Source organism: Anas platyrhynchos, chromosome Z (assembly GCF_047663525.1).
Source record: "Anas platyrhynchos isolate ZD024472 breed Pekin duck chromosome Z, IASCAAS_PekinDuck_T2T, whole genome shotgun sequence".
NCBI classification, from domain to species: domain Eukaryota; kingdom Metazoa; phylum Chordata; class Aves; order Anseriformes; family Anatidae; genus Anas; species Anas platyrhynchos.
Window position 1 is genome coordinate 63,711,406 of NC_092621.1, and position 12,803 is coordinate 63,724,208.

At 52.0% G+C, this 12,803-nt stretch overlaps 1 protein-coding gene across 2 annotated transcripts; it reads right to left on the reverse strand.

The window, feature by feature from the left end:
- Positions 1-4,327: 4,327 nt before the first annotated feature.
- Positions 4,328-11,040, reverse strand: LOC140000684 (uncharacterized). Of its 2 annotated transcripts, none has more exons than XM_072031279.1 (4): positions 10,819-11,040; positions 6,830-6,958; positions 4,628-6,667; positions 4,328-4,462 (listed from the first exon to the last, which is right to left on the reverse strand). In XM_072031279.1, the coding sequence occupies exons 1-4, from the start codon at positions 10,834-10,836 to the stop codon at positions 4,382-4,384; spliced, it is 2,268 nt and encodes a 755-aa protein (XP_071887380.1). In that variant the 5' UTR covers positions 10,837-11,040; the 3' UTR covers positions 4,328-4,381. The 2 variants fall into 2 exon arrangements, with proteins under 2 accessions (XP_071887380.1, XP_071887379.1); XM_072031278.1 differs by lacking the exon at positions 10,819-11,040 and adding an exon at positions 7,254-7,678.
- Between the last annotated feature and the right edge of the window lie 1,763 nt (positions 11,041-12,803).

Below are 12,803 nucleotides of genomic sequence, written 5' to 3' on the forward strand. Positions count from 1 at the left end.
CATGTCTTTCTTTCATGAGCTAAGTGTAAGAGCATTCCCAAAATTCCGTCCTGACTTGGGGAACAACAAACCAAAACTGTGCAAAAGAAATCATGAGCCACTGGGATGAGTGCTCTGGCAAGCAGACCCAGACTCTTCAGATTCTTTGCAGCAAATCTACCCAGGCTATCATTTGCACTTCCTATCTACTTCAGTGCAACCAACTTTTGATTTATCCTCGGAGTATTTCTCAAGTTTTTCAGTCCTTCCCCAGACCTCTCGCCTTCACACGGGCCATGAAGCCCACCTTCAGCCAGAGAGGAGGCGTGGCCACCGTGAAGAAAGAAAATGAATGGGGACAGTCCCTGCCACCTCATCCTAGTACGACGTACTGGGACCAGGTTGCCATAGGCGTCTGTCCCTGGAGTGGAGCAGGGTGGAGCATTAATCAGAAAGGAATTTGTCTCCATTGCCGAGAGCAAGCCACATTCCTCATGGATATCACAAGTCTTCTTTTCATTCCCTGTGGAGCTCTTGAAGCCCTCTGCTCAGGGAACCTCACTGCTGGAGACCCCTGTATGTTCTACAGGGACTCCTGGTACCTCAAGTGACCTGAGGCGTGGATTTCACAGCTCAACTGGAAGCTTGAGCCATGCATAAGCCTTAGGTATTGCAACCTGTTCCTTCCTTAGATCTCTCCTTACCTACGTATGGACAAGATTGTCAGGTGTTGTTTTTGAACCTTCCAGTACCCACTAATCACCGAATTGAAAAAGCCAATCTGCAAGCATGGACTGGATTTCCAACAAAAAACGGAGAGAAGCCCTGGCAAAGCTGTTGTGAACAATAGCCCCCTCTTGTGTGTTAAAGGGGCAGCAGGGCTGTGTCTGCATAGGCCTGAGCTTTGGAGCTTTACGCAAACTTGGTAAACTTGTGAGGAAAGCAACCAGTGCAAGTGGCTTCCCCAAGGGGTGACTGCACAGAAGCGAACGCCTGACAGTGGCTGCCCAAGCTGACGGCTTAGCTCTGGTCTGGATATATCATAAGCTTTGTTGTGCAGGGTAGAAGTGAATTTCCGTCATGAAAAACAGCCCAGTGCTGGATGATATCATGTTTATTTCATAAAGAAGCAAGGAGGGAGGAAAACATGACTGTTTTCTAAGACTCTTGCACATCCTCAGCACATTGAGCATGTACGTCCTAGCACTGCACTAGTAAGGGAAGACCTCAACCAGGAGCAGATTATTCTTGATTAATTTAAACTGGGGGAGCGGGAATCACATCAGACAAAGACGTCCTTTTCACCAACATAGTTTATTTTGCTGTCAAGGCTCTACACGAAGACAGTAAAAAGGTAACAAAGAAGTCAATATTCCCTCCTTCCCCTTCCCTCTCCTCCCCTCCACTTCCTTCCCTGGCTCTCTCCTCCCCTATACTCCCCTACACTCACCCCCCTATGCTCCCCTACACTCTCCTCTCCTACACTCCCCTACACACACCTCCCCTACACTCTGCTCCCCTACACTCCCCTACGCTCTGCTCCTCTACCCTCCCCTTCACTCAGTTCCCCTACCCTCCCCTTCACTCAGTTCATTCATTCATTCATTTCATATTCATTTTTGTTGCTTAAGATAACTGTTTGAATATTTTTCAATAGAATTTTGCCATGATCTATTTTGTGAAGTCTAGAAAACAGACCCCCACCCCCCCCAAAGAAAAGAAAAAAAGAAAAAAAAAAGAAAGAAAAAAAAAGAAAAGTAAAGATGCTTAGTCCTTTAAAAAAATACTTATTCATTTGGTGGGATGGAGGAAGTTAAACATGTTTTCTATTCTATCCATGTAGACTGTGCTCAGTAGAAGTTTCTGTAAAATTCTGCTGACAAATGGCAGAATCCATCTGGACTGCTCTAGGAAGTGGAACAGACCCACAGTGGACAGGAAAATGTACTATCAGAACAATTAGGAAATCAAATCTATTGTGATCTAAGTTACTGACAAGTGTTAAATGAATTCCCTCCGTTCCTATTTGGCATGGAAGAAATGGGCACAGAAATGACTCATTTACCCTAAGTATGTCTCTGTCACCTTCTCAGCTCCAACACGATTCTCCTTTTCAGCTTGACCTCAGTGTAAACTGTGAGTCTCTGTTAAGCGTCATGCACCAAGTGTCAGAAGCGACTGTGCTCTGACCAAGACTCCCTGTGCTAGACAAGCTATGGAGAGCAGAAATCTTTTTGTAGTGGTCCTAGGAGAAGGCAGTTTATTTGGCTGCAGCTCTTCTTAGAACACTAAGGAAAATCTATTCCTCAAAGGCTGCATCTCTAGTAGATGCTGGGATGGAGCAAGAATGTAGTTTTGCAATAAATCTCCAGTCATCACATTTACTCCATGCAGCTGGAGTTTCAGAGAGGATTAGTGGTACTTGAATGAATGCTCTCTCTAAAGAAACAGAAGTGAGAGATCTGTTTCAGGTGCAAAATCAATGTATTGCAAGCCCGAAACGGGAGATCAAAAGCCAAACTAATCACCTGTTCTACAAAGAGATCTGAATGCAATTTTGCAGGCATTTTCTTCCAATGGTGCCAAATGAATCTAGTCCAATGCTCATATACGCTGGAACCACATGACGAATACGTAAGGCCTTTAGCCTTAGCTGCTTTGGTCTACTGATCTTCTCCAATTGGACTGTCTTGCTCGTTACTGTACCTCCAAGGGAACAGAACACGGTTTGGATAAATTCACAATCTAGAAAGAGCTCCGGCAGAAACATAGGCATTCCTTGCTACCATCATCACAGAAGGTGCAGCAGCCACAGGGCCGCTTCATTCATTCACTCACGCACAGAGCACCAAGAACAAATCCTCATTTGTTACAACAAATACTCATTTGTTGCAAAAATAGATTATTGCTCCATCCCCACATCTGAGTAGATGCAGCCTTTGATGAAGAGACGTTCTTTAGTGTTCTAATCAAAGTCATTGCTTATTAACTGCTTTTAAAAAGAATACTAAGATGAGGTCTACAATTTACAGCACAGTGGTTGACCCAGACATCCTCAAGGGTCTGTCCCAAAAAGGTTATTTTGTTGCATAATTCTCGAAAACGCCAGGAGGTGTCATCTTGAATTACCTTACGTAATCACCTTAGACTAATCACCTTATTACCTTAGTCTTTCCCCAAATGTTTTCGTGCTCAGTCTCAATTCCTCCTGCCTCATTTACACACATAGAGCAACCAAGATTGATTCAAGTGCATCCTTCCCCTTGTAGGAGGCAAATAAAAGGTCTAGTGCCTAAAACATTCTTCTTGATTTGTTCTAGTTGCTTGCACCAAACTGTAAGATGTTGCAAATACTGGTTTCCTAAATGTGTTAGCTCTTCTCCTTTGTCCGGCATTTGGTAAGGCCTGCCATCCAATATCTCCAAAGGGGCTTAGTTTGACCAAGTTTACCTAAATTATGTTACTTTGGTGAAAAGCGCGTGTTTTCACCACAATGATATCACAACAACTCAGACTTTGGTGAAAAGAAGTTGCGATTTCTTTATGCGTCTCTCATGTACATGGGAAACCAGTCTTCATGACAAAAGTTTTGGAATCGCTGCCCTGGAATCCATTATTATTGTTATTAATATTGTAATTATTAAATAATTATTAAATGATGATTACTTATTAATTATATTATTAATTAATAAATAATAATAATAATAATAATAATAATAATAATAATAATAACAACAAAAACATCATCATCATTATAAAACATGTGGATGTGGCCTGGAGGAAGCTGCGGCCCATGGAGAGCCCCCACAGGAGCAGGCCCTAGGCTGAAGCTGCAGCCCATAGAGAGGAGCCCACGCAAGAGTACTGCATGGTAGTACTGCTGCACAAACCTGTGCACCCTCTAGGCACTAGCAGCATGGAGATGGGGACACCCTGCCCCAGGGTCTGACCGCAGCAGCTGCACACGCAGCCCACAGACACCCATGCACGCAGAACAGAACAGAAGAGACAGCCCTCATCTATGAAATAGTCCTGAACAATTTTATTCAGAAGCCCCGTCCTCGGGACTGAAGCTGCCATCTGTGGGGAGCTCCCTGGTACTGTCAGCCTCACGTTGCTCTAGGTCTTCTGTGATGCAGCTGAAGCAGTAACTCCTGCGGAGAGCCCGAAGTGCTCTCCTGAAGAGGGGGGGCAATTGCGAGCGAGCCACAGCGTGCGGGAGGGCAGCAGTGCCTGTGGGGGTCAGAGAGCTGTACGTGAGGGGCTGGGATGGAACTGGGCATGGTCCTGCCTGCCCCCGCCACCAAGGCTTTCCCTTGGGGAGGGGACAGTTGGACATGGAGGGACCCTGTGCGTGGAGTGCTGCCAGCCTCCGTGCCGTGGGCTGGGATGGCTCCATACTTTAGGACATACCTGGCCCTTCCTCTGGCACCGATTGGAAGTGTGAGGAACACTGTGCACTGCTTCTATGCTCGGAGGAAACCTGCATGGGGAGAGAAAACCACAGCCCTGTGGGCCACTGTTTGGCCATGCTCCGGGCCCCGATGCCCCCGATGCCAGATGGATAAGGGATGAGGGGCCTCGAGGCCCACCGACAGGGGTCTGTGGCTTCCATGACTGTGGGACGAGGAAGGTATACCTTGCTTACCTCTTGCAGAAGGCCCCCAGCCAGGGGAGAAGGTGCTGCTTCTTCTTCCTCACATGCTGATGGGGTGAGAGGTGCTGTCCTGGCCTCCAACACAGGGTGCGCAGCCAGGGGAGAGGCTGAAGCTTTTCCCTCTTTGGGCATGCAGGCAGGGGGGAGCTCCTCGGGCCCAGGAACTGCGGCCATAGGAGCAGCTGAAGGCCTGGCATCTGCCTCACCAGATGGGGCAGGAGACGTGCCGGGCAGGACGTCGTCTGCTTCTGCCACAGCTTCTATCCTGGGGCTCTCTTCCCACTCTTCCTGAATGTCCTGCAGAATGGTCTTACTCGTTGTGGAGCAAAAGTAGGGAAGGCGCTGGCCCGCAGTCCTCACTGCCACCTCCTGCCTGCCCGATGCACTGGCTGCAGTGCTGTCAGCTGTGTCACCGTCGTCTGCTGCCCAGATCCTTCGCAACCTCGGAACCTTCACGCTGCTCGGCCAGGACTCGTTCCACCGGGACAACTGGCAGCCTTCCCTCTCCCCGCTCGGAATGATCTGCATTGCTGGCCGAAAGGAGGAGCACCCATAGATATCCCAGTTGATCTTGACCCGGTCTTTCAATGTCGGCGGTCTTTTCTGGCTGCTTGTGGAAGGGCCGGGCATAGCAGCAGCCAGGGGAGAGGCTGAAGCTTTTCCCTCTTTGGGCATGCAGGCCGGGGGGAGCTCCTCGGGCCCAGGAACTGCGGCCATAGGAGCAGCTGAAGGCCTGGCATCTGCCTCACCAGATGGGGCAGGAGACGTGCCGGGCAGGACGTCGTCTGCTTCTGCCACAGCTTCTATCCTGGGGCTCTCTTCCCACTCTTCCTGAATGTCCTGCAGAATGGTCTTACTCGTTGTGGAGCAAAAGTAGGGAAGGCGCTGGCCCGCAGTCCTCACTGCCACCTCCTGCCTGCCCGATGCACTGGCTGCAGTGCTGTCAGCTGTGTCACCGTCGTCTGCTGCCCAGATCCTTCGCAACCTCGGAACCTTCACGCTGCTCGGCCAGGACTCGTTCCACCGGGACAACTGGCAGCCTTCCCTCTCCCCGCTCGGAATGATCTGCATTGCTGGCCGAAAGGAGGAGCACCCATAGATATCCCAGTTGATCTTGACCCGGTCTTTCAATGTCGGCGGTCTTTTCTGGCTGCTTGTGGAAGGGCCGGGCATAGCAGCAGCCAGGGGAGAAGGCGATTTAGCATCTCTGGGTGCTGATGCACCCATAGGATTCTTGTCCCCCTCACTGGCAGGACCTGCAACCTGCGCAGAATCTGCTGGCTCAGCATTGGTTGGCCCTGACATGGCAAGAGATGCGCTCTGTGCGGGGCTGACTGCCTCTCTGGCAGAATCTCTGCCAGTGCTGTGGGGTGAGCCAGGCCCCTGCTGGTGGGCTGCGTCTGGGTCCCAGTGAAGGTTCCAGGTGGCTTCCTTCTGCTGCCTCCCTCCTGGCTTGGAGATCCCAGCAGCAGCTCTTGTGTCCTCTCGAGCATGGCCATCTTTTCGTCTCCGTGTTGCTGGCATCTTTTCAGTCTTGGTGGCCGGCACCTGGGCTGTCCTTGCGGGTGTTGCCACACTGCTGGGAGGGGCGTAGTGCCTTTGTACCCTCAGCTGCACCCTGGGTCTTTGGCTCCTGGCTGCAGCATGGCTTGGGGTTGGCCTGTTGTCTTGCTGGGGTCTGGCCTGCAGAGGCGCCAGAATGGATGCGGGGGCTTGCAGGGCTGTCCCCCGGCTCTCGGCAGTTGCTGCCATTTGCTCTTTTCTCACGTGTCCTTGAGGACGTGGGACGACCTCGGGGAGTCTGACAGCCTTGGTGCTCGTGATGCAGTCTCTGCATGGCACAGAAGAGGTGGAGCCTGCTACTGACAGACTGGGCAGCCGGGGGATAGTTGAAGCTCCCACTGAATGCCGATGTGTAGTTCTCAGTGTCGCTGCCTGCCTTGGCAGAGGCGGCAAGGCTGGTAGAGGATCTCTCCGTTCACCGGTGGCACTGCTGCCGGGCAGTGCCTGCCTCAGCTTCAGGCTGTCTGTCTGCAAGGGAAGCCAAGGAGAAAGGTGATGTTACCGTAGTCCTTTCCCACCTGCCCACCTCCAGCACCTGCCCACCTGCCCCCTCCAGCACGTGCCGCCTCCTTGTCAGCAGCTCCCAGGGCTTGGGAAGGCATCTGGCCCCATCTCACTTGGGCTCCCTACCTGTGTGCTCTTCTTCCTAGAGGCCTGTGACTTCTGTGGGCAGTGGAGCTGTGGCAGCCTCACCCCGTGGATAGACAAGGATGGAGTCTGGCTGCACAGCGGTCCTGCCTGTGGCGGTTTGGGTTGCACCTGTGGGGAGAAGGAGGTGTGGGATGGTGGTGGCTGCGCTGCCACCAGCATCCCTTGTGGTGCCTGGACACCCAGCCCCACCTCAGTGCCACATCCTTCGGACAGAGTGCTGCCCGACCCACGCGAGTCACAGCCATCCCAGGCCTCAGCTCTGCCCCAGAGAAACCCCTGGGGCACGAGAACCTGGGCCTGGACCGCAGACACTCAGGGCCAGGCCTCGCGCCCCGGTACCATGCTCCGCCACCTGGCACTCTCTCTCCTGTGTCTGCCCTCTCCCTCCCTCCCTGTCCCGCACCTGGTGGTGCTTCTTCATGCTCGGCAGCCCTTTGTTGGGCTGGGAGCAGGCCTTCGCCTCTTGCTCCTTCGGCATCCCTTTGTCCTCTCACAGAGACAAAGAAACAGGCACCCAGGGCAGCTGCTGCCTCCTGACGGCGCTGCACTCCTGGGAGTGAGCACCACGGGGGCTCGGGCCATATAAGTCACACCGTCACCATGGGGACGCTTGCCGTGTCACAATGGTCTTGTGGCCTGACGCCGCCCCACGTCACAAAGCCTGAGTGCTTGCTGTGGAGCCTCCTTGTTCCCGGCAGCCTCCCGTCAAGACACCAGCTCACAGCAAGGTGGGGGTCAGGAGACACCTCTGGGCTGCTCTAGTCCAGGCCCGCTCTGTCATCGTGGCAGCCCTCTGCCGGACATTTCTCCAGAGGCGCTGTCATCATCCCGCACAGGCTCACTCTTGCCTGCAGTGGGGCTGTTGGAAGTGCCTGGAACTACACTGTGCCTGGCACGGGGCAGCCCTTCTTGTGTTAGATCTTTTCCTTTGTCCGGCATTTGGTAAGGCCTGCCATCCAATATCTCCAAAGGGGCTTAGTTTGACCAAGTTTGCTCCTGGGGGATGGATGGAGCCCGTGGTAGGGAGCCGTGTGCGAGCAGTGCTTGAGGAGCTGCTGCCTTTGGCAGCCCCTGCAGGCTCAGTTCGGGAGTCCCGTGTGAGGGATGAAGTTCTGTGTTTTTTGTTTTGTTTTGTTTTTGTGAAGAAAGCGGGTGTTGAAGAAGGAAATGCAGAGTTGCCTTTGTTTGTCACTCGATGGTCTTGAGGTCTCTTCCAACGTAGACATTCTGTGATTCTGTGAAGTCACAAACGCCAAGGCGTCACACTGGCTGGCTCTGCAGCACAGATGCCAGGAGTGCTGCTTGGCATGGCGGCGGCGGCGCGGTGCCCCAGCCCCAGGCCCGTCCCAGCCCCAGCGCACGTCGCCCTCCGCTCCCCCATGGAGCCCCCCGCTGCCTCAGCAGCCCCGCGGCGGACGCCCCATGGCGGAGCCGCCCCCGAGGAGAAGGAGCCCGCAGCCCTCTGCCCGCACCGCACCGCACCAAGCGCCGCGCAACGGCTGCCACCGCTGCGGGGGCTCCTGGTGTGAGCGGCAAGCGGTGGCAAGGGGGGGCTGCGCTTCCTGCGTCGAGCTGCTGGACACCGGCTTGCCTGGGCAATTGCCCATGTTGCTGAGGAGGCAACAGAGCCAAAGCCCTTGGGGCTGAAGATCCAGCACGGCTGGGGAGGAGGCTTTGGCGTTTCTGCACAATGCTGCTCAATCCTGCTTGGGAGCCCAGCCTCAGGTGCGGAATGAAGCCAAGCAAGCTCGAGGGAAACTGTGTGCTGGTAACTGGTCAGTTCTTGCTTTCTTTTTCATTCCTCACGCCTAAGAAAACCTAACTCTTTCAAGCACTTGTTGGATGGACTTGATTCTGGGTGTGCTCCTTAAGCTTGTTTGGCAGCTGTTGAACCCCGCTACACTTGCAGGAGACCTATGCTCGAGTTGATGCTTGCTGTGATCAAGCGCTGTTCTTTTGCTCTTCTTTGCTTTGGGGATGGCGGGTGAGGTTGCAAAGAGTTTTCAGGAGGATTCCTCTTTTCCTTTGCAGAATGCCAGACTGCGTATTAGAGCTGATCTTCATCTCTGCTCGGAAAAGCTTCACGGGCCAAAAGAGAATGGAGATGAGGAAGGCAATGGAGAATGATGAGGACTATTTGCAGTCAGCACCCGTAAGCTTTGTGAAAGAATCAGGTGCATTTCTGTAGTGGTAGAAAGCGTAGCTGGAAAGACTTCCTAAGGACGTTGTTGCCTTCAGGGGGCAGTGGCGACCTGGTTCAGGAACGGCACGGCGGCCAACCCCAGGCCGCTCGGTCCATCGGCTCACAGACACCAATGTGGTGGATGGCAAATGGCGTTTATTGTCGAGTCCCATGGGGTTATATAGCCGAGGCCCATAGCGTCACTTCCGCTTGCTTACAGCACAGGCCACACGCTACTGTCCATCAAGGGAGGGGCTCCACCTTTCTGTACATCGCGACATCTTCCGGCCGCCAGACCCTAACTACCCACATTTCCCCCCCTCCCTATGCACAACCAAATTAGCTAAAATATAACAATCTTAAGACGTAGACATCATAACTTAACTAAAAAACATAAGGCACAATAACCAGGAGAAAACTAAGAGGTAACCGGTAACCCTGAGTAAATACACTCTTAAAGTAGTTGTTGGTGTTCTACCAACATAATGTTAACTTTCTCTAACCAACTTTTAACAAACAACACAAGCATATTTCGTATACAAGGTCCAAAGATAAGATCACACAAACGCATTGCAGCCCCCCACCCACGGAGGCCGCTTCGCTGGTGTCTGGATTCTGCCAGTGTGGAACTCTCAGGCTTAGACAGGACGCTTGCTGACTTATTGTCTTCTCATGTCGCCGGGGTATACAGATTACGGGGGTGCCCGATGATCCGTTCCTGTGAACAGAAACTCAGTTTTCATTAGTTTTGTTCTGAAATTGGGGCGTCGGCTGTTTGGAGCTTCTCTGGCCGCACGAGTTGCCATACCTTCGTGGGCGCTCAGGCCCTGGACTTGCGCCTGGGGGGTGATCACTGTTGGGTCCGTACCCATTCGCCGCTGCAGGCTAGAGCCATACAGTGTGTGATCCGTCCCAGTTACTTGGGCCAGCTGTCTCATACAGTTGTCCCCCCATTCTCGTTTAAAAATGATCATCCCACCCCCGTCAAAGATCAGTCTACAAGTTTGTTTGATATCAAACGGGAGCATGTCGTCTCCCCTGAAAACACCATCTCTGAGGGTGGAGACCATTGCAGAATGAAGCCCTTTATGCACAATGGCTTTAACAATCGCTTGTACATCCTTAGGGTTTGTTGGTGAGTGAACCCTCTGCCCCCCGTCTGTCACCCAGACCGGGAACGCTAGCACGGCCGATAGCACCCAGATGGCGCACGCAATCTTAATTTTCCTCCAATCCATGAGAGGAATTTCTCCGCCTCGCGGTGCAGCTTTATTTCGGATGGGGATATTTTTGCTATCTGTCCCCATTTCCTCCTCCGAATGTGAATCGGTATCTGACCCGGAGTCAGAGCTTGACTGACTGCTCACCTCCGAGTTCCGGTCCCCTCCCATCGAGGTCCGGCCCCGCCCCCCACCCCTGCGGGGGGGCCGCTCCCTGCCTCGTGGCTCGCCCCGCCGCCTGCTCAGCGAGGCGTTTGCGCCACAGGAGCGTGTTTTCGGATGGCCGTTCCGATCGGCTCTCTGCCCCTCTCTCACGCTTCTACCTCCTCCCCGGTCGTCCCCGCAACCGTTCTCTTTTTCGCATTTCCACGTGTTAGTAAAACCTAACGCTTCATCCCCGTTCCCGCCGGAGGCTTCTTCACCCGACTCTTCGTTTTCTAGTTCAGCACCGTACTGGGGCGCACATGGCCGTGGTCTCTCCCAGATTTCCTCAGGCTCTGGTTCCCCACCGGCACCCTGGCTTCCTCAGCCGAGCCACCCCACAGCTTCCACAACTTGGATACGACCTTCACAAGGGTTTCCATCTTCCTTGTTGGTCCGGGAGCTTCCTCCCCGCCGGGCTGGTCCCGCCGCTCCGGCCGCCGTTCACCCGAATCAGGAGTTTTCCCGGGTTTCGGCACCACTTGTTGCCTTCAGGGGGCAGTGGCGACCTGGTTCAGGAACGGCACGGCGGCCAACCCCAGGCCGCTCGGTCCATCGGCTCCCAGACACCAATGTGGTGGATGGCAAATGGCGTTTACTGTCGGGTCCCATGGGGTTATATAGCCGAGGCCCATAGCGTCACTTCCGCTTGCTTACAGCACAGGCCACACGCTACTGTCCATCAAGGGAGGGGCTCAACCTTTCCATACAGCGCCACATCTTCCGGCCGCCAGACCCTAACTACCCACAGGACGTCAAGTCCAATTCCTTGTTCTCAGTTAGAGCAATCCCGTAGTTTAGACTCCTGATAAGGTATTTGTCTGTAGGCAGCTGCCAACTTGTCCAGCTAATCCAATTCAGCCTGGAAAACAAGCAAGCAAGCAAGCAAGCAAAAAGCACAGAAACCTGCAGTTTATGGAGTGCAACTGTCTCCTTTCCAATCGCATGGGTTTCACCAAGTTTGGGGTGACTCCAGGGCTGGCTTGCCAGGGAGACTTTCTTGAATTGCTGGCAGATCAGCCAGAAGGGCAATACAAGGCCCTGGCTAAACACAATCTGTAGGCTGCTTCTAGATCAACAGTTTCCTTGGTTACTCCACAACCTCCACAATCTCCACTTGCTTCGAAGCTCTGAAGATTGCAAGTCCACTTTGTGTTTTTCAGCCCCTCTGTGTCAAACGGTAAGAGTTTTCCCTGGCTGTTAAAACAGAAAGGACAACAGCCCCTCCTCTGGGTCTTCAGAAGGCTCCTAAGATCCCCCAGACTGGCTAAGTAGCGACGCTCTAGTATAGCTGCATCTAGATGCAGTAGAGCTAGATGGTGGGAGAGATGGTATGCTAGATGGTGCTCTAGCATGGACGTGACACGCTTTGACAGCATCTTTTCTCTGACAGCAACTTCTGCCTTGGCTCTTCCCATCAAGCCAGAGCAGTTTCTTGGCCTGCGCAACCTGCAGACTGACCTCTCGTGTGTATCCGTGCTGGACTGAGGGTAATGTTTGGAACACACACTGATGCTGTATTCACTAGAACTTTGAGAAGAGAGAGCAAGAAGCTAACCTGCAGACGAGTTTCTTAGGTTTCTGTAGAGAGAGGGAGATATACATGCATACATATTTACTTCTGTCTTTACTTCTTTCAAGATAGCTTTTGTTCTCCAAAATGAATCCTCTGACTGTTACTAATGTATGGGACACACCTTGACACTCTAATGGCATAGAAATACTTTTCAGCTCATCCTTGCTATTGTTTCTGGATTGAAAAAATAATTGTGAATATGATTACCTGCTTGGAATCTTTTTTTTTTTTTTAATATATACCTATTCTATTATGAAATCCTATAGGAAGGAGTGAACTCAAGAGGAAAAAAAAAAAAAGAAAACAATTTTAATTCCACTTCTAAATTAGATATCTAATCCTGATAGATTCACTCCCTTCCAAACAGAGCTCAACAAATGAAACAGTAAAAAATGCACATAATATTTCTTCTATGCCAAGATTTCATGGCACAATAGTTCTTTGCCTAACCCTGCAATAGCCCCATAGGCATTGCAATTGCTTACTTGTTCTTCTTCTTTGCTTGTGTTTAGTGTTTGCTTTTCTAATGTTACAACATTGGATTGATTTTCCTCCTTAGGTATCAAGAGAAGAAGGCATTTGCTTCAGAGGACAGTACTTTGATGCTTTCCAGGGCTAATGGCCAAAGTTCTCCAAGCACTTTTTTTTTTTTTCTTTTTTTTTTTTTTCCCCATCAGTGATTTATACATTTGTCAATCTTTCCATCTTCATTTACAACTCCGAATTTAGGTTTTAGGTGAACAAGAACCCTGAAACCAGCTGAAGCAATATCAG